Genomic DNA, 21,779 nt, shown 5'->3' on the forward strand with positions numbered 1-21,779 from the left:
GTATGTGGGGGGAGAGAGAGTGGGTTTTTGGGAGCTGAGAGCATGTCAGCATGCTGTCTTGTAAGTTCAGACAGCAGCAGACCCCTCACCCCCCCCCCTCGCCTCTCTCTCTCACACACAGCATTCCACACTAATGGTTGCTTTGTCTCGGAGCAGATAAGCAGCCGGCTGTCAGAAACAGAGCTTTCAAAGGGCATATCCGCATTCCTACAGCTGATTCCAAACAACGACAGAGCGGCCACTTGACTTAAGGGGATGATGGGACATTTCTGGAGGCTGATCAGAGTGCAGTAAAGCAACACCTCGTCCACACTGGCGCTGCGGGGCTCCAGCGGGGGTGCAGCAAACGTTATTCCACTGGCCGAGGTGGAGTACCAGCAGCGCTGTAGCCGCGGGTTCAGAGCGCTCTACGCGCCTTACCAGTGTGGATGGGGACTGAGCTAGTGCGCCCGGGGCTCCTTTATTGTGCTGCAACTCGCAAGTGTAGCCAAGCCCTCAGGTCAGTTTAATTTACACAGAAGGGTGACAACATCAGCTTTCTGAAGGGGAAATGGAACGCTATAAACAATTCATCATTACTCTCCGGAGGAATAGCTTATACATGACAAATTTCATTGATCAAGTGGCCTTTCCCTGCTCAGTGGCTTGCGGCACTGCACCGACAGCTGGACTATAATTTAGATTTGATTGTAAAGCCAGTCCTGTTCTAATTGAATTTAGAAGGGAGTTTTAGCCATTAATGTCCATAGGGGCAGGAGCAGGTCCTTAGGTTACAGGTTAGTTTTATTTGGGATCCAGTCCTGGAAACATGCGTGCACTTGAGTAAATTACTCAGGTGAGCCGTGCTCTAGATGACATATGGGTCTAGGCATGCATGTAAAATTACTCACAGGGGTATGCATTTGCAGCACCGGGCAACTGGGAGAAAGGACAGTGAGGCACCTACTCCCCCTCCCTATAAGTCCCCCATTCCCTTGGGCCATTCTGCAGAGCCCCAACTTCTTGCTGCACCTCTCCCACCCGATCCCTGAGGGGATGGGAGAGTGATGGAGGGGGGCCTAAGCCAGCCTCCCCCAGGAGGAGGACGGGTTTGGCACATACCTGAGCTTCCCTGGCCGTATGGCTCTGCCATGGCCCAGCAGTGGGAAGCGCGTAGGACGGTCCCTGACCTGCTTTACAGGGGGACTGTGCTCTGACCTGCTCAGGAGCATGATGGCTTGTGTGGGGAGGGATTGGGAGTAGTAACCCGACAGGCTTCTCTGACCTTTTATGTGTCCCTGCCGTCCTCGAATAATGATCAGGGGAGTCCAGCTTCATGAAGTACTTAATATAAACAATGAAATCACACAGAAGGGGGAGATTCAGCCTGTGGTTATGGCACCCTCTGTCTGCTGGTATAATGGCAGCAGCAGGAAATCGTCCAGTTGGGGAGGTTACTGTGGTGCTCAGAGTGCGTAGGGCTGCTTCTCACACCTACCTTTCTATGGCTGTGTGCTGTCTGGCTTCATTATCCCAAAGGATGGGGCTTTCACCCAAGTTAATAATGCCTAGCTCTTTTCAGCCATAGATCTCAAATTAATAATGCCTAGCTCTTTTCATCCATACAGCTCAAAGCCCTTTACAAAGGTGCCCCTTGTCATTATCCCCCCTTTACACAGATAGGGAAACTGAGGCACATAGGTTCTGTTAAAACTGTCTGGAATGGGACCTCAGAAGTGATAGACTCGGCTCAGCCGTGAAACCAGAGGAATCGTGTTCCACAGGAACACGAGAATTGCTTAGCTATTGAGTTGACCTGGAAAGGAAACCTTCTGAGCCTGTGTTAAAGAGGGAGTTGCCTTCATGAGTTCTCTTTGTTCAGTCCTGCTGGAACTAGCTACGCCCTGCTCAATAGGCACCCTGGGCCTTCAGCAACATAGACTAGTATTTCCCAACCAGGGGTGGGGTAGGTGACAGACTAGTCCAGGGAGAGAGCAAGGCACAGGAGAGGCGCCGTGAGAGAGGAGAATGCTGCTCCACACAGGATGTGCCCAATCCCCGTGTATCTGCCTTCCCTGCTCCTGCAGTAGACCCTGATGCTCCTGTCCAGGGCTCACCAGTCCAAGTTTCTTTTCTCTGCTCATATGGCACCCTGGTCAGCCCCAGGAATGCAGTGCAGGGAGAGCCACTCATGGGCAGACACTTCCCTCTGCATGCTGGGCAGCATCTGGTCTACCGGCATGCAAAGGAACACAGAGGAGAAAGGAAAGGAAAGGGAACAGAGGCAGAAAACATGCGCGCGAGAGAAAATAGGTAGGGTAGCAACTATGCCAGGCCATGGAGCAATGAGACACAAGGGGTGTAGTTGGAGGGGTCAATCCACCGACCAGGAGGTTCCACCAGTGAAAGCTGGGGAAACCCTGGTTTAAGGAGCTGAATCGCTGCTTTGCCACACTCCAGGGCTGCTCTATGAATGGCTGCCAGCCTGGGGTCTATTCCCACCTCTGCCACAGACCTTCTGGGTGATCTTGGGCAAGTCATTTCACCCCCTCTATGCCTCAGTTTCCCCTCCTACCTCCTGTCTGTTTAGCACAGAAGGGCCAGATTGTTAAAGGTATTTAAGGTGCCTTAGAGGTAAATAGGCACCTAGTTGAATTTTCAAACCTCCCTAGGCACCTAACTCCCACTAGGTGCTGATCTGCATCTTAGGTGGCTAAATACCTTTAAAAATCTGGCCCTAAGCTCCCTGGGGCAGGGAATGTCTTTTACTGTGTTTTTATAATGCACTTAACCCAATGGTTACAGTGCACTAGGTCTGTTTCTGCTTTTGTTAAGTCAGTGGAAAAGCTCCCATAGTCTTCAAAAGGGCAGGATCAAACACACAATAAACACATAATTCTCATAAGTACAAAGAAATGCATTTCACTGCAACACAATCACCTTAACTCTGACCCACTGATTGTTTTAAAAATTGAATTTTTTTTCCAACCTGCTTTTCAATATCAAAACATTTTCTTTCAAGGGATATATTTCAGTGGGAAAGCTCATATACAGATACATATATCTTTCAATCCATAGAGTGCAAAGCCCTTTACAAAGGAGAGAAGGGCCATTATTCCCATTTTATGGTGGGGAAACTGAGGCACGGCGCATTGATGTGACTTGCTCCAGGTCACCAGCAATGCTAGGAATAGAAACCAGGCCTGCCCAAACCATCATGCTTTCTATCTAATAGGCCAGCAGTTCTCAAACTGTGGGTCGGGACCCCATTTTAATGTGGTTGCCAAGGCTGGAGTTAGACGTGCCTGGGCCCGGGCCCAAAGCCTGAGCCCTACCGTCCAGGGCTAGGGCTGAAGCCAAAGCCAAAGGCCAAAGGCTTCAGCCCTGGGTGGTGGGGCTCAAGTTACAGGACCCCAGCCTGGGGCTGAAGTCCTTGGGCTTTCCCACACCACCTGCGGCAGCGGGGCTCAGGCAGCCTTAGGTTCGGTCCCGCCCCCGGGGTCATGTAGTAATTTTTGTTGTCGGAGGCGGGCTGCGGAGCAATTAAGTTTGAGAACCCCTGTATTAGGCAATTCTGTCTCTTGACCTATTTAATCAGCTGACAGTGGAATTTACTGGTACAGAAATTTTAATTGCTGTTTCTTAAGAATAATCATAGCACCACAGAAGATTAGGGTTGGAAAGGACCTCAGGAGGTCATCTGGTCCAACCCCCTGCTCAAAGCAGGACCAACCCCAACTAAATCATCCCAGCCAGGCCTTTGTCAAGCTGGGCCTTAAAAACCTCTAAGGAAGGAGATTCCACCACCTCCCTAGGTAACCCATTCCAGTGCTTCACCACCCTCCTAGTGAAATAGTGTTTCCTAATATCCAACCTAGACCTCCCGCACTGCAGCTTGAGACCATGGCTCCTTGTTCTGTCGTCTGCCACCACTGAGAACAGCCGAGCTCCATCCCCTTTGGAACCCCCCTTCGGGTAGTTGAAAGCAGCTATCAAATCCCCCCTTACTCTTCTCTTCTGCAGATTAAATAAGCTCAGTTCCCTCAGTCTCTCCTCATAAGTCATGCGCACCAGCCCCCTAATCTTTTTCGTTGTCCTCCACTGGACTCTCTCCAATTGGTCCACATCTTTTCTGTAGTGGGGGGCCCAAAACTGGATGCAGTACTCCAGATGTGGCTTCACCAGTGCCAAATAGAGGAGAATAATCACTTTCCTCGATCAGCTGGCAATGCTCCTATGAACACAACCTGATATGCCGTTAGTCTTCTTGGCAACAAGGGCACACTGCTGATTCATATCCAGCTTCTCGTCCACTGTAATCCGCAAGTCCTTTTCTGCAGAACTGCTGCTAAGCCAGTCGGTCCCCAGCCTGTAGCGGTGCATGGGATTCTTCCATCCTAAGTGCCGAACTCTGCACTTGTCCTTGTTGAACCTCATCAGATTCTTTTGGCCCAATCCTCCAATTTGCCTAGGTCACTCTGGACCCTATCCCTACCCTCCAGCATATCTACCTCTCCCCCCATCTTAGTGTCATCCACGAACTTGCTGAGGGTGCAATCTATCCCATCATCCAGATAATTAATGAAGATGTTGAAAAAAACCGGCCCCGGGACCGACCCCTGAGGCACTCCGCTTGATATTGACTACCAACTAGACATTGAGCGGTTGATCACTACCCATTGAGCCCGACAATCTAGCCCACTTTCTATCCACCTTATAGTCCATTCATCCAGCCCAAACTTCTTTAACTTGCTGGCAAGAATACTGTGGGAGACCATATCAAAAGCTTTGCTAAAGTCAAGGTATATCACGTCCACCGCTTTCCCCATATCCACAGAGCCAGTTATCGCCTCATAGAAGGCAATCAGGTTGGTCAGGCATGACTTGCCCTTGATGAATCAATGCTGACTGTTTCTGATCACCTTCTTCTCCTCCAAGCTGCTTCAAAATGGATTCCTTGAGGACCTGCTCCATGATTTTTCTGGGGACTGAGGTGAGGCTGACTGGTCTGTAGTTCCCTGGAGTCTCCTTCTTCCCTTTTCTAAAGAAGGGCACTATATCTACCTTTTTCCAATCGTCTCGGATCTCCTCTGACCACCATAATGACAGGTTTCAGAGTAACAGCCATGTTAGCCTGTATTCGCAAAAAGAAAAGGAGTACTTGAGGCACCTTAGAGACTAACCAATTTATTTGAGCATGAGCTTTCGTGAGCTACAGCTCACTTCACTGAATGCATCCGATGAAGTGAGCTGTAGCTCATGAAAGCTTATGCTCAGATAAATTTATCTCTAAGGTGCCACAAGTCCTCCTTTTCTGATCACCATGAGTTTTCAAAGATAATGGCCAATGGCTCTGCAGTCACATCAGCCAACTCCCTCAGCACCCTCGGATGCATTAGGTCTGGACCCATGGACTTGTGCATATCCAGCTTTTCTAAATAGTCCTTAACCTGTTCTTTCACCACTGAGGGCTGCTCACCTCCTCCCCATGCTGTGCTGCCCAGTGTAGCAGTCTGGGAGCTGACCTTGTCTGTGAAGACAGAGGCAAAAAAAGCATTGAGTACTTCAGCTTTTTCCACATCCTCTGTCACTAGGTTGCGTCCCCCATTCATTAAGGGTCCCACCCTTTCCCTGACCACTTTCTTGTTGCTAACATACTTGAAGAAACCCTTCTTGTTACCCTTCACATCCCTTGCTAGCTGCAACTCCAGTTGTGATTTGGCCTTCCTGATTACACCCCTGCAAACTCAAGCAATATTTTTATACTCCTCCCTAGTCATCTGTCTAACGTATATAATGCCCTTGTAGTGGATAAGGAAACCGTGCTGGTTCGGTGGAAATGCATTTGAAGTTTCTTACCGGGGTCATTAATGTTTGCACAACCAATGCAAATGTTTCGTTTTCATAAGGTTTCGTGTGGTGCTTGTACTCTGTGATTACCAATGAAGAAAGCAACCGGCATAATTACCGAGTGCTAAGTGCTACGGAGCAATCCCACTGCTCTGAGTTGATGAATAGCATCAGATAAAAACACCAAGCGTCTTCTGACCCCACCCAACCCTGCCTACACCTCAGTGCTCACTGCTTGTCAGCAAAGGGCAGGCCATTCTGTCACGGACTAGAAGCTCGGCACCCCACAAGCTCTTTTGCAAACTGCAGGTTTGAGCTCCCAGCGTGGCTGGCAATGGCTGAAGAAGATCCAAAGGGGCCCGAAAGCCCAATCTCTCTCTCTTTTTCAGGGAGTGGGTTTCTTATAAACTACCAGGTAGGAGTGGTGCAGGCTTTATGGGAATTGGCACCTGAAACAATGAGATCCGCATCCAAGGTCTACGGAACATCGTGCGGGTCAGTCGTAGCTGCAGCAGTGGCGTGCGATGTTGACGTTGGTAAGGAAGGTGTCGATTTACTTTCTTCCGGATGCGTGTTTTTAAACATGGCTTCTTCTAGGGGGTATTTCAATGGGCAGAGAATCAGAGAAATGGAAGGCGGGAAAGGACCTCAAGAGGTCATCTACTCCGGTGTTTCCTTCCATGGACCAGTGCCGATCCCTGAGATCTCCCTGTCACCGTTTAGGAAGGCAGGAAGATGGTCCCTGGTATCAAAAAGATTGAGAAACACGGATCTAGTCCGTCCCCCTGCGCTGAGGCAGGACCAAGGAAACCTAGACCAGCCCTGACAGGGGTTTGTCCAACCTGTTCTTAAAAACCACCACCGACGGGGATTCCACAACCTCCCTGGGAAGCTTGTCCCAGAGCATAACTTCCTTTATGGTTAGAAAGTTTTCCCTCACATCTAACCTAAATCTCTGATGCTGCAGATGAAGCCCATTACTACTTATCCTACCTTGAGGACATGGAGAACAATCGATCCTGGTCCTCTTTATAACAGCCCTTAGCATATTTGAAGAGTGTTATTGGGTCCTGCTGGCATGCCTGGGGGTAGCAACTTGTATATATGAGAGGAAGGCTAGTCCAGTGGTTAGGACACTATCTTTGGGCTGAAGAAAGCTGATTTAATTCCCTGTTCTGTCACAGATTCCTGTACGTCCTTGGGCAAGTGACTTAGGGCTACTCACAAGAGGGATGAACGTGCCTCAGTCCAAAATTTAGGCATCATGGGCATTCACACAACCGCCGTTCAGCTGCCACCCAAAGACCTCTGGCCCCTAAGTGTCTGCAGCTGGGCACGCACACAACCCCCTCAGCCCTGACATGACTGAGCAGCTCGGTGCTGAACTCACATCTAAGCCCCAACGGGAGTCCCAGACGAGGCGTTTCGCTGTCTGTTTTGCCTGTGGGACCCAATCTGGTAGGCATGCTCAGAGACACCCTGAGAGCATGAGTGGTGGTGGTGGTGTTGCCTCCCACTCTCTTACCCAACCGCCCAGCGGTTACAGCACTTAGCGGGCTGTGGAAGACCCAGGTTCAAATCCCCACTCTGCCTGACCTGGAGCCTGACTTGAACACAGGCCTCCGAGGTGGATGCCCTAATGACTGAGCTGTTGTGTGTTCTGGGGCAGAGTGCTTTCCTGAGGGAGTGGTTGTGCTTTGTCTAAACACTTAAATATTCAGTGGAGTAGGGGCTGGAATGTGGGTCTCCCAGGTGAATGTGCTACCCACCAGGTATTGAGTCATTCTCTGGCTCTCCCTGGCCCACACTTAGGGCTCTTATGGAATGCCTTATTCTGGTCAAGCTCCCTATGTCTTTATTTCTCTTGCTCTTTGGCATAATTCCAGAGAGTTACACCTAGAAACCTCTGGCATTTTGCCACAAACATCTGGTTTCTGCCAGCAGTGTCCTGATCAGGGGAGAAGGGGGTGGGGGCAGCCACCGAGAGTGGAGGCTGTGACAGATAGGGAATTTCCTCCAGTATCTGTGGGAGACCTTACTGAATTAAGTTTCAGTATGTTTGGGGTCCGTTGTATTAAACGAATGGCTTGTGTGGGCCATGTCACCTACCTCCAGAGAGGAGATGGGATGTGAACATTGGGAAGTGTTATGGACTTCAAAGTACGATACTGAACAATGTACTAGGCAAGAGTGGACTTTGTGGGCAAAGAGGGTCAAGTGGTTTTCCTGGGGTATCTCTAGATGGAGGTGAATGCAAATTCCCCACTTCTGGATATGCAAAAACCCAGCATACACTTTGAGGAGGGGATCATTTTCTGATGATCAGCAGCTCCTGGAGTCTCAGTATCAAAGGACCAAGCTGTATAAAGGAAAGATTGAACTATTTACGGGAGTGCTAGTTCGAGCTAAGGTTGTTATGAACTTGTAACCACTGGAAAAACCCCTGGTGTGGTTTGAAGGACTGACTCCTACCAGAGCACTCACTGGAATGAGGGGTGATCTCTGGTAACGTTGTTAGCATGAGCGTAGGTTCTTTTATTGTTTTAATAGGTTTCCTCTGGAATGCTTTCATGTTAAGAATAAATGTGCTTGCTTACAAAGGGCTGTGTGGTCACTTTTCACTGCTGCCAGTTACAGCTGTTCCTAACCGTCAAAGAGACAGCAAAGCACATTGGGCTGTTTAGGCAGTCTGGCTTGCTGGGGATATCACAGGGCAGGGAACTGTGCAGCTTGGAAAAACTCTGGTCAAGAGGGAGAGAGACACAAGTCTCTACCCACAAGAGATGATGGCTGAGTTGCTGGGAGCACAGAGAGGGTGCCGTTGGTGGACCAAGGAGGGGAATGCAAATGCAGTTGCCCTGAACTCTGACAGAGGCAATGGGGGACAGGAGCCCTAAATAGAAGACTGGAGGGGGTCTGGATCAAGGAACAATGTGTACGAAGACGGTAGAGAGATAAATGAGGATTGGGTGGGCCATAACAGGCATATTTCTGCATCCCTCATGCATACCTCTTTTAGCCCAGGGATCTTACTTCCTTTTCCTCCCCGCAGAAATGGTTTGACAAGTATCCTGGAGCTCATCAGACCAGGTCTCCCTGCCAATGGGCCACGAACATACTTCCCCAGTGCACCTATGCCAACCTGCTAATGTTGCTGAGGAGTCAGAGATAAGGTCCTGGCATTGCAGCACAAGGCGGATGGACAAGGGAACGGAGCGTCTCTCTGTGTCTGGGGGTGGCGCTGAGTCTGCGTGCTCTGCACGTTGTTGGGATACAATAGGGGGAAGATGTTTCTCTTAACTCATCAATTCCTTTCTTTTAGAGATGAGTGTGAGGGGGGCTTGCCCTTATGCAAGCCAACGTGGTTTTGAAAGGAAGTTTGGTTGGTGAGATGTAAGGTTGGACCAAATCCAGGGACTTGTCTTGTGATGTTGTGTGTGGGTGAAACACACTGGGGAGTGTTAGATACAATCTAGTAACAACATGTGCAAGCGTCTTCAGTTACAAAAGTCATCGTCTACGATGCAATATTTAGATTCTGCTCCTGAGGTGAAATCTACAACATTGAGATTGCTGCCAATTTACGATTGAGCTAAAGCCCTCTGAAGTCTTTCCATTCACTTCAGAGTGCTTTGAATCAGATGTGGTTGCCCCATCGCAAAAAAGATCTATTGGAATTGGTAAAGGTTCAGAAAAGGGCAACAAAAATGATTAGGGGTATGGAACGGCTGCCATATGAGGAAAGATTAGTAAGACTGGGACTTTTCAGCTTGGACAAGAGATGACTAAGGGGGGATATAATAGAGGTCTACAAAATCATGACAGGTGTGGAGAAAGTAAATAAGGAAGTGTTATTTACTCCTTCTCATAACACAAGAACTAGGGGTCACCAAATGAAATTAATAGGCAGCAGGTTTAAAACAAACAAAAGGAAGTGTTTCTTCACACAACACACAGTCAACCTGTGGAACTCCTTGCCAGAGGATGCTGTGAAGGCCAAGACTATAACAGGGTTCAAAAAAGAACTAGATAAGTTCATGGAGGACAGGTCCATCAATGGCTATTAGCCAGGATGAGCGGGGATGGTGTCCCTAGCCCCTGTTTGCCAGAAGCTGGGAATAGGCCACAAGGGATGGATCACTTGATGATCACCTGTTCTTTTCATCCCCTCTGGGACACCTGGCATTGGCCACTGTCAGAAGAAAGGGTACTGGGCTAGATGGACCTTTGGTCTGACCCAGTATGGCCGTTCTTATGTCCTTATGGCCTTAATGCTTTCTTGTGAAAATGCAACTGTCAGCTAAATAGCAACTGCTGGGGAGAAAAGTTTCTTACCCCCTGACAGATTGTTTGATTTTTGTTTTCTCTCTGACTCCTGATATTTATTACACTGCTCCGCCCAACTCCCCTGCAGGACTCACTGGGGAAGCCCAGATTCACAGCTCTTTCTTTTGCAACCGTGGAGAAGATATGCTTTGAGATTCTTCTTGGAAACAGTTTTTACACAGAACCCAGTGCTGGTTGAGATCACTTTATATTGCTAATTATTTATACATCACCATAGGCTACAATGAATCCAGATGTGCCTAACATATAATGGAGAGCATCAGCCCTGAAGATATTACCAATGGCGTGTAAAGTAACATCCGTCGGGGACTATTAATTGTGACTATTACAAGGTCACAGACTGTGAACCTGCTCCCTGGGCTACACCCTAAATAAAATGCTTACAGCCCAGATTGTGGGCCAGATTGGATTGCAAATGCCTTATTTAGGGTGCTCGCCGATAATCTGATCAGGTCCTTGATAATAAATAAAATAATAATAATGGATATTGCTTAGCACATCATTAGGGATGGCTTCACAGATGGGTTTCAGAGTAGTAGCCATGTTAGTCTGTATTCACAAAAAGAAAAGGAGTACTTGTGGCACCTTAGAGACTAACAAATTTATTTGAGCATGAGCTTTCGTGAGCTACAGCTCACTTCACTGAATGCATCCGATGAAGTTAGGACGGAAGAACCCAATGCACAGCTACAGACTAGGGACCGAATGGCTAGGCAGCAGCTCTGCAGAAAAGGACCTAGGGGTGACAGTGGACGAGAAGCTGGATATGAGTCAATAGTGTGCCCTTGTTGCCAAGAAGGCCAATGGCATTTTGGGATGTATACGTAGGGGCATAGCGAGCAGATTGAGGGACGTGATCGTCCCCCTCTATTCGACATTGGTGAGGCCTCATCTGGAGTACTGTGTCCAGTTTTGGGCCCCACACTACAAGAAGGATGTGGATAAATTGGAAACAGTCCAGCGAAGGGCAACAAAAATGATGAGGGGACTGGAACACATGATTTATGAGGAGAGGCTGAGGGAACTGGGATTGTTTAGTCTGCAGAAGAGAAGAATGAGGGGGGATTTGATAGCTGCTTTCAACTACCTGAGAGGTGGTTCCAGAGAGGATGGTTCTAGACTATTCTCAGTGGTAGAAGAGGACAGGACAAGGAGTAATGGTCTCAAGTTGCAGTGGGGGAGGTTTAGGTTGGATATTAGGAAAAACTTTTTCACTAGGAGGGTGGTGAAACACTGGAATGCGTTGCCTAGGGAGGTGGTAGAATCTCCTTCCTTAGAAGTTTTTAAGGTCAGGCTTGACAAAGCCCTGGCTGGGATAATTTAATTGGGGATTGGTCCTGCTTTTGAGCAGGGGGTTGGACTAGATGACCTCCTGAGGTCCCTTCCAACCCTGATATTCTATGATTCTAAGTGAGCTGTAGCTCACGAAAGCTTATGCTCAGATAAATTTGTTAGTCTCTAAGGTGCCACAAGTCCTCCTTTTCTTTTCACAGATGGGACTCTCTATTATTTGTTTGGCACATTTTGACTCACTAGACACATTGAGCCTGTGTAAATACTTAGGCTCTCTTAACACAAATATTTGTGTTCCTGGGGTTCTGATCCAATTAAATGGAGGCTAAAGTTAACTGTAAGGTACCATGAGCCAAATTCTATATGTGTACAACAAAGCTCCCCTTGATTCTCTTAATCTTAGGCAATAAGTATATTGGAACGGGGACCATTTCATTACTTGCGTGTACAACCCCTAGCACTGTGGCACCTTTGACAGGGAATTCTAGGTACTACCACAAGACAAGTAACAACATTCTTGTCTACAGATTTTAGAATATTCTATTCTATAGGTTCTCATCCCACATTCATCACAGTATAGCATAGTATAGCATTGGGACGGGAGAGAACGTGTTCCTTTCTGTCTATAAACGCTGGTGATTGTGATTGGTTGCTCCCTCCCAGGTCTGATAGAAGAGTTTTTTCATGAAGCTGTGGAAGAAGCCAGGAAAGTGAGCATTCTCACCCTTTGTCCAGGTCACCGTATGCTTCGGATCATAGAGAAGGGGATGAGTCAAATGCTGCCGGAGAACTCACACCAGCTGGCTTCGGGGAAGCTTTGCATTTCCCTCACGCGTGTGTCGGACTTACAGAACGTCATCATTTCTGAGTACAGATCGAAGGAGGAGGTTGTACAGGTAATGGTGGCTTTGTTTCCTATGTATCTAGAAGAGGGGGAAGTCATTAAACTGATGATGAGCTAGGGAAACAGCAACTGAGTTTATTAGGGAGAGAGGACTCTTGTTGAGCCTAATTCAAACTGCAGGTGCAGGCTACGAAGGGAGAATTCCAACTCAGTCCGATTCCACAGAGGCTCCACCCCCAGATGAGCATCAAGTTATAAGCAAAATATTCCATCAGCTCTAACGCTTGTTGGCTTATTTATCCAGCGGTCATTTGGATACGGAGACAGTGGCCACATACAAATTAACCCATAGTGCTTGACTCTGCCCGTTGCATGGTCCGTGCCCATGCGTGAAAATGCCAGTTCTGCTCTGACCTACCAATTTACAGAGCTGTCCGGCTGGATTCACCATCAGTTTCTCTGGAATTCTCCCCTCAGGCAGCACAATGGGAATCAAACCTTTAATAGGCTCTTGGAATTTAGTCCTCATTTGAATCAGTTGCGACAATGCGTCGGCCATTGTGTTGGCCAATGTGTTGACAATGTGTTGGCCAATGACTGTAGAAGAGCTGGCCCCGTATGGAAGAAAAGCATCATTGTGCCCAGTTTACAGATGGAAAAAGTGAAGTACAGGGAGAGGAAGTGACTTGCACAAGGTCCCATAACAAGTCAGTGACAGAGATGAGAATAGCCCCCACCTCAGCTGGTCCGTTGCCCTACCTCAGCTGGGAAGTGCAACTAACCAACCGCAGAGTAGCCAAAGAGTCTGTACACAAGCTGCTGGCAACGGCACAGCATCAACACACTGAAATAAAGACAACCAGGTTTTTCCCCCTCTACGCTTGCCCCATCGTGTCAGTCTGAGGTGTTACTTGTAACAATAGGTGCAGCATTTTCAGAGGGAAACATTATTTCCTGGCTGATGATGCGCCTCTAAAATATTTCTCTCTACTCACCTGTAACCCTCTGCCTCTCTCCCCACAGGCAGTGATCTGTAGCTGCTTCCTTCCTGTCTATTGTGGATTCAACCCTCCCTCCTTCCAAGGCATGGTGAGTGCTCTTTGCCAATGCTCCAGGCAGAAAATGTTCTGATCTCACCAGAATCTGGGCTGACATGGATCTCAGGCACGCAGCTGTGGTGTGCAGCCCTTGCTGCCTGGGGTCTGTCAGGGTTCCCTCCCCACTCTGAACTCTGAGGTACAGATGTGGGGACCTGCATGAAAGACCCCCTAAGCTTATTTCTACCAGCTTAGGTTAAAAACTTCCCCAAGGCACAAATCCTTCCCTGTCCTTGGATGGGTACTGCTGCCCACTGCCAAGGGAGTTAGACAAAGATTCAGGAAAAGGACCACTTGGAGTTCCTGTTTCCCCAAAATATTCCCCCAAGCCCCTTCACCCCCTTTCCTGGGGAGGCTTGAGAATAATCTACCCACCAGATAGGTACACAAGGTGAGCACAGACCAGACCCTTAGGTTTTTAGGACACTAAAAAGCAATCAGATTCTTAAAAAACAGAACTTTATTATAAAGGAAAAAAATAAAAGAAACACCTCTGTAAAATCAGAATGGAAGGTAATTTTACAGAGTAATAAGATTAAAACATAGAGGATTCCCCTCTAGGCAAAACTTCAAAGTTACAAAAAACAGGGATAAACCTCCCTCTTAGCACAAGGAAAATTCACAAGCTAAACCATAAAATAATCTAACGCATTTCCTTACAATTTGTAAGCTTAGATGCTTAGTTCAGGTATGGCTTTAGGAGATGTATTTTCCCTGCCCTGGTTCCTCACTGACCCAGAGAGAACACAAAGAAGCACAAAACAAAAACCTTCCCCCACAGATTTGAAAGTATCTTCTCCCCTTATTGATCCTTTTGGTCAGGTACCAACCAGGTTATCTGAGCTTCTTAACCCTTTACAGGTAAAAGAGGGATTTTATGCTACCTTAGCTGTATGTTTATGACAGGGTCCTAGTGGGTTATTATTCCAAGAAGCATTTTTGTCAGTTTCAGTCCATGGGACTTCACACCCCTTGAGTTTTGGTGCAAGTTTCAGGTTGGCTGGGAACTGTGGAGGAGGCAAAAGTGCAAACGAAACCAGCGAGTTGAGTTAAGCTCTGAGCATATGGATCCCTCCAGGTTGCAAGTGTTTGCTTGAGCCATTAGCACTGCCATGTGCCCCAGCTGGCACAAGTTAATATTCGTCTGCAGTATGCATATAAGGGCCCGTCCTGAACCCAGATCTACACAATAGCATCTAGAATCTAGGGTGTTCACCTGGTGTGAATTGGAATAGCTCTAGTAAATGCAATGGACCTGTGCTGATTTACTTGAACTGAGGATCCACTCCCTAGATCTCTTTACTCCCAATCTGCTGCCTTAACCACAAGACCAACCCTTCATTCAATGGCATTAGCTACATAAGGCCTTGATTCTCATTTGCACTAAGACAGCATAAAAGGGCCTTAAAATGGGCTTCAATGTGATTTGCACCCCACAGTTCCCATTTTACGTGCCTATGTTGTGATCTGGACTTCCTAATGGGATTTGGCTCTCTTGTTAAGGCGTGCACATGAGATAAGCATGCTGTGATACACACCGAAGATGAACCATTATCTGATTCAAACCGCATGTCTTCTCAGCGCTATATTGATGGAGGTATGACGAACATGCAGCCTGGCTCGGACTCGGAAACCATGATCACGGTATCCCCTTACACAGGAGAGGTCGACATCTGCCCGAGGGACTGCCCGACCTATTTCAACTGCATTAGCGTCTTCCGAAGCACCTTCCTGCTCTCAGCTGAGAACCTAAGCAGGTTTAGTTACAGTATTTTCCCACCCAGTCCTCCGGTGAGTAGCCCCAGGGACTGCACAGTGACAGATCATTTCAGTATGGCCAACCCCAAGCATGTGAGGATCATAAATCATCCCCCAGCCCAAATCACGAGATTGCTTAAAAATCACGCGCCTTAGGAAAAAATTCTGGGTAGGTTCTCTTGGCCTTCTGATGTTTCAGCCTGTAGAATTCAAATGTGCAGGCTTTACTCCACAGCAGTGTTTTTTTTTTAAACGAAGTCAAGAGATGCTCACCAAAAATAAATAAATAAAATAAAAAACCCACATGACTCCAGTAGCTGGTGCTTTAAGAAAAACACCAAATATTGTGAGATGCACAAAGAAATGGCAAGGGTTGGCAACACTGTGCTTACTGCCCACAGGGGCACTTTTTTTGCAATTCGAATGACTCTCCTTTATAACGCTGAGTGGTTTCCCCTGCAGGTGCTACGCGAGTTTTATTTACAAGGATATCACGATGCCATTTTCTTCTTACAGAGGCACAGTAAGTGTTACAAAGATTGGGAGGTCTATGTGAGTTAGGAATTCCTAGCTTGCTCTGTCTCACAAAGCATCACTAGGATCTTTTGCACAATCCCAGGTCATTACACATCACCCAAGTTCATGTGATTATTTGTGAACACGTAACTCTTGTAATTATCAATAGGGGAGAACTGGACAGTAAATGGAACGGACAAGAAAATACCGCAGCAGACACCTGTGCACTGTGGCAAAGGTAGAGGATCTGTATTTCTTCTCTCCTGTTGGTTTTCACTAGCCGAGTAACATTACACTGAGGTCATTGTGGCATGCTGCAGAAAGTGAAAGGACATGGAGTACCTCCTTTGCAAACCCATCAGGAACGCGGTGAGAACATCAGGAAGGGGAGGGAGCATAGCTGTCAACTCTGTGGGTGCTCAGGGCCAGAGCACCCACAGAAAAAATATTAGTGGGTGCTTAGCATCCACCAGCCATAGCTGTTTGGTGGCTCAGGGAGCGGCTTGTGGGAGGGCAGCAAGCAGCGAGAGCCTCAGGGAAGAGGTGGGGGGGCGGGGGTGTGGGAAGAGGCAGAGCGAGGGCGGAGCCTTGAGGGAGGGGGCGGAGCCTCGGGGCAGAGAGGTTTGTGGGGCACCCCCCCCCCGGAAAAATAAAAGTCAGCACCTATGGGAGAGAGCGAAGGCCATATTCACTAAAGTGACCGTTGCTGGTGCATCTTGCTGAGCCGGTTGTGTGTGAAACATCATCAGACACACGGCTCCTTCCCTTCTGCCCCATGGGCCGACTCAAGCCAATATCTCGGAGGGTCCGACTTCTTTCTCACTCCCTCTGGGCAGAGATGGTTATACGATGATTACTCATTACTTATGTAGCATTATAGGTGTGCACTGGGAGCCATGCCCAGCAGCAACCCCAGAGGGGTCTTTGCGAGAGGAACATGGTCAGTGGCTGGTCTGCAGCTCTATCCCTCTGCCCTTGGCACTGACCCATACTAATAAGAGGTTTCAGAGTAGCAGCCATGTTAGTCTGTATCCACAAAAAGAACAGGAGGACTTGGGGCACATCCACTCCCAGTCTTTATTCAAGCCTAAGTTAATTGTTTGGCCAATGCACATGGCAGAGGTGCATTGCTGGCACATGATGGCATATATCACATTGGTGGATGTGCAGGTGAACGAGCCTCTGATAGTGTGGCTGATGTGATTAGGCCCTGTGATGGTGTCCCCTGATTGGCCAAACCGGATAGTCTCTACGTAAAAGAATAAATGGACACAAATCAGATGTCAGGAATTATAATATTCAAAAATCAGTCAGAACACTTCAGTCTCTCTGGCCACTCGATTACAGACCTAAAAGTTGTAATATTTCAACAAAAAAACTTCAAAAACAGACTCCAATGAGAGACTGCTGAATTGGAATTCATTTGCAAACTGGACACCATTACATTAGGCTTGAATGAAGACTGGGAGTGGATGTGTTTTTACACAAAGTAAAACTATTTCCCCATGTTTATCTCCCCCCCCCCCCCCCGTTCCTCACACGTTCTTGTCAATTGCTGGAAATGGCCCACCTTGATTATCACTACATAAGGTTTTTTTCTCTCCTGCTGGTAATAGCTCACCTTATCTGATCACTCTGGTTACAGTGTGTATGGTACCACCCAATGTTTCATGTTCTCTGTGTATATAAAATCTCCCCACTGTATTTTCCACGGCATGCATCCGATGAAGTGGGCTGTAGCTCATGAAAGCTTATGCTCAAATAAATGTGTTAGTCTCTAAGGTGCCACAAGTCCTCCTTTTCTTTTTGCATGCTAAGGGAGAGCAGATATTTGAGTTTCCTCTTAATTGAATTTGCCTTTATTGACCACTTGTTATTTAAGGATTGTATTTGTTTGTTTCACCTCTGTTGGCTTTTAGTGGTAGCTCTGCCTGCTCCAAAGAGCCAGGAGATGCCTGGATCCCCGGGCTCAGTTGCTGAGATCACATCACAGCATCTTGTGCCATGCAAACTTCACATGAACATGTCACGTTCTCTCACAGACAGGTGAGAATGACTTGTATGAGGATTTCACAACAGCATTAGCCAGGAAGGCCCTGTCTTCATCTGAAAAGAAGGGTGTGCTCTTCATTCAAGCTAGTAGCTGAGTGAAGACAAGGCGTGCCACAGAGTCCATAACTCGACCAGGTCATGTCTGTTAAAACTATGCACTGCCTTGTCTTCCCCAGGATTGTTCCTTGAGTTCAGCTATGTTGACGGAAAAACTGATTCTCAGCTGGCGTAAATCTGATCATGACAAAGAATCCAGTTAGACTTATTCTGATTTACCCCAGCTGAGGATCTGACTGCAGTGTCCCTTAATTGACAAGTAGCTAGGACACCTGGGTTCTGTTCCCAGTTCAACCACTGATTCTCTGTTTGACCTTGGGTAAGTCATGTAGCTTGCATATATCTCTGTATGTGTGTAGACGAATAAGTTCTAACAAGCAAAATCAATCAGTGGGAGTTGCTAAGCCAGGGTTAAAATTGAAACTGGGTTCCTCTTTTACGTCCTATTTTGCCCTCCCCAAATATATGCTACAACAACAGTCATATCAGCTGCCTTATTGACTGGTTAAATCTAGTGCCAAAGTAGAACTTTTGTTTTGCGAAATTTGAATTGATTCGAACAAGGGGTTCTTGAATAACAACACCCTACAATAGAGATGTTAAATAGTTCTAAGTCTTCCTATAAACTTCTTCTAACCTTTTATTGTCACTTTGTAACCCCGCCCAAAAAAAACCCCCCAAATCAGAAAGAAAAACAATGAAATTTAGGCCATGTCTACACTAGTACTTATGTCAGCAAAACTTTTGTCACTCACGGGTGGGGGGGAAAAAACCCCACACCCCGTGAGCAACATGTTTTGCTGGCATAAGCGCTTGTGTGCACAGTGCTATGCTGGCAGGAGACGCGCTCCCGCCGCTCGCTGAGCTGGTTTTGTATGTCGACAGGAGAGCGCTCTCCCGTCAACATAACGCGGCTACGCGCGCTCTTACCGCGGCACAGCTCTGTCGGTACAATGGGCCGCTGTACACTTGTGCTGGAGAGATGGCCTTCGTTGATTGGATTCCCCTAGCTGAGATCGACTGTGGAATTTCAAAGGGCTCGTCGTCACTAAATTAGGCACTTGAGCCCAGATCCTCAGAGACAGCTGGGGGCCCTGATTCCCATTGAATCAATGGTAGTTCAGTGCCTAAATACCTTTGTGGATCTGGGCCCAGCCTCTGGAATAACAGATGCACAGGTTTTTTGGTGCCTCCTGAGCCCCTACCTTCTGAGAATTAGGCAGCTCAAGCTGAGCACACAAATACTGAGGAACTTCACTATTCACTTTCGGAAAGCCCAGCTATTGGATTTTAGCCAGAATACTGCTGAGGGGGGTTGAGTCTCTGCCAGGTGAGCAGTTAGCTCCACCCGACGAGAAGAGTGTTGCCAACTAGAGCTTTCTTCTGAGCACCACCAGAGTATGTTGCCTCTTCTCTCATTAGCTTGTAAAGCACAGGGCGTTTGCGGGACCTTGTGGGAGATAGGGGTTGACCGACAAGGGTTATTGGCGGTAATATGTTAAAATCACTGATTGCATTGCCGGATCCATAAGCAGCAGAGAGGTAAGGCGTTCTACCATTTAAAAACCCAATTGGGCTGAGGGCATGGTTGGAAGGAGCTAAATGAGCTAGTGGAGAAGGAAGGAGCAAAGGGCCGAATGGAGAGGCAAGCAAGTCCTACTGGAGTTTGGAAGATAGTGGATCGGAAGCAGGGAGGTGAACCTGTCATCATCATTTACACAGCCCCAAAGCTGGGCATGGAATTCCCGGACAAGGGGTTGGATTTCCAGCTGCTGTAAATCAGTACCACTCCATTGAAGTCACTAGAGCTACAGGGATCTATGCCCGGGGAGAAATGTTTGCTCGGTACAGGAAGACAACCAATAATCCAACTTCCAAGGAGGCCATTCTGACAGCAGCTACAGAACCATGCTCTGCAAGGGGCTGATCAAAGCCCACCAAAGTCAATGGGAGTCTTTCCATTGCCTGAATGGGATCTGGACCAGGCCTGGAATGAGGACTGGGACAGTCTGTTGTGCTGTCCAGTTGGCCCCTCGCCCCACTCTGAAGTGCATATGAAGTCACAGAGTTCAAGGCCAGAAGGGCCTGCCCTCCTGTATCTCTCAGGCCACTAACACCACCCAGCCACCCCAAGTGCGTAGGTGAAGAATGAAATCTGGTTCCCAAACTTCCTTTATAAATTTGTAGTGGAATTGGGAAGGACGGGTGAGAAATGAAACATGGGTGGTGGTAGGGCCAACATGGGGGAATCAAAGTGGCGTTTGCCATTTTCTTGACCATATGGTGATCCAAAATATTATCACAGCTAGGAAGGGGTCATCTCTCTTTACTTTCTCTAGGTAACTGCTGACAAGGGCCGTTCTGGAAAATCTAAACCTGGACAACTGCAACAGCTCTTCTTATTGAAAGCCTTCAACAGTGATGGGCCACGTGAAGACGCGGTTTCCTTGCGCAGAACCCACAGCTGCCATTGACTTCAGCTGAGATCATGGGTGCTCTGGAAATCAGGCTTTACATATATAAATAATATATAGATAAAGAAATGGGATTAACACAGCGTGACTTGTGACACCAGATAACCTAACAGCCTGTGCACATCTCCTTCCCGTTCCTACCCCACCTTGCCTCCCTCCCTTCTCACTGTGTCATGCTGCATTTTATCCAACTATCTGTGCAACCCCTGGGATGGGTTTCAGAGTCCAGCAAAGGACCCCTGTAGGGGCCTTTGGAATGAGATCATGTGCCCTACTCTTCTCTGATTGTAAGAGCCTGGGGTAGAAGCTGTGTTTTTTTGTTTGTTCTATGCATAGCTATGGTGCTGTAATACAAAATAATAATAAAGATTCCTCTTTCCTCTGATATATCAGAGCTGATTACATCTGTCCCGTTTCCCATACACAACGCGCAAACAGGTAATTGCAGCCAGAAAGAGCTTTTATTTCAGATTTAAGGGAACAACTAAGCAAGAAAGAACAAAAGTAAAGTCTCCAAGAGCGAGCACCGTGTGTGTCTTCTAAACAATCTGCACGCTCTGCAGCTACTGGTCTCTGCACACCAGAGAGCCCTTATAAAGGGGTATTATACAGAAGGTAAAGGTGTAAGAGGCGCAAAGCTTAAACAAATAGCCCTTCTGCACCTTCTAACCCAGCCCCATCAAGGGAAGACCGAAAAGTCACAAATCTTAAGAGATGAGTGAGTGTGAAACAAATGTGTCTGACAATCTGAGTCAAATCCTGTGGTCTTTACTTAAGCAAAACTCCCACTGAAGTCGCTGGGGAGTTTTGCCTAGCAAGAACGAAGGACTGGAGCCTTTCCCTTGGCCTTACAGTTAAGTCCTTTGCTGATGAACCACTGCTCAGTTAATGGGAAAGACCCTGTGGGAAACCAAATCAATGGGAGCTGCAAAACCATTTGTTTGTCAAGTCCTGTACTAGGTTCCAGTTCAGCAAAGCACGTGCTCAACTTTAAAAAAAAAAAAAAAAAAGATGGTCCGTGCCCCAAAGAGTTTATAATCTCTGACTGTGACTTGGGGTTCCTTCAGCTCTTATCTTAAATGCAGTTGTTCCTCTCTCTAGCCTTCAGATTTCAAGTTTGTCTCTGCTCTGGATAGTGTTCCATGTTTACTGAGTCTTAGTGATTTTTGGTGTGGATTTGCTCCGTGTACCAGTCAAATGATGGCCGTTTTTTCTCTCCCGGGAAAAAGATGCACATGCACCTTGAGATTTGAAAGTCAAGCTGTTTCTTTTCTGGCTTGTGCAAAAATCATCAGTAACAAAAATTGTACGGGCCAAACGCTGGGTACTAAAGTGAGCAACTAAGAATCTGAAATGTACAGAGGGGACAGAGCTGATGAGAACGTGCCATTCTTACACAGTCAGAGTAGAGCCGCCCTTTAAAAAAATATTGCTTCAAACACAACGTGCGCCACTGATATGCAGCCACCTCTGAAGTGAAATGCAGCAGTTTTTAAACTGAGCACAACAATG

At 47.4% G+C, this 21,779-nt stretch overlaps 1 protein-coding gene across 1 annotated transcript in view; it reads left to right on the plus strand.

Annotated features, from left to right (window-relative positions):
- Window positions 1-20,652, plus strand: part of PNPLA1 (patatin like domain 1, omega-hydroxyceramide transacylase) — a gene marked incomplete at its 5' end in the record, with an annotated part of 40,784 nt that extends 20,132 nt beyond the window's left edge. Inside the window, 7 exons of the mRNA XM_084611583.1 lie at window positions 12,205-12,365; window positions 13,337-13,402; window positions 14,992-15,201; window positions 15,631-15,691; window positions 15,854-15,922; window positions 17,604-17,730; window positions 20,133-20,652. Coding sequence (XP_084467709.1) covers window positions 12,205-12,365; window positions 13,337-13,402; window positions 14,992-15,201; window positions 15,631-15,691; window positions 15,854-15,922; window positions 17,604-17,730; window positions 20,133-20,136 — 698 coding nt within the window. The 3' untranslated portion in view covers window positions 20,137-20,652. The remainder of the gene's footprint in view (window positions 1-12,204; window positions 12,366-13,336; window positions 13,403-14,991; window positions 15,202-15,630; window positions 15,692-15,853; window positions 15,923-17,603; window positions 17,731-20,132) is intronic.
- Between the last annotated feature and the right edge of the window lie 1,127 nt (window positions 20,653-21,779).

This window comes from Lepidochelys olivacea (assembly GCF_965140295.1).
Source record: "Lepidochelys olivacea isolate rLepOli2 genome assembly, chromosome: 21".
Lineage (NCBI taxonomy): Eukaryota > Metazoa > Chordata > Testudines > Cheloniidae > Lepidochelys > Lepidochelys olivacea.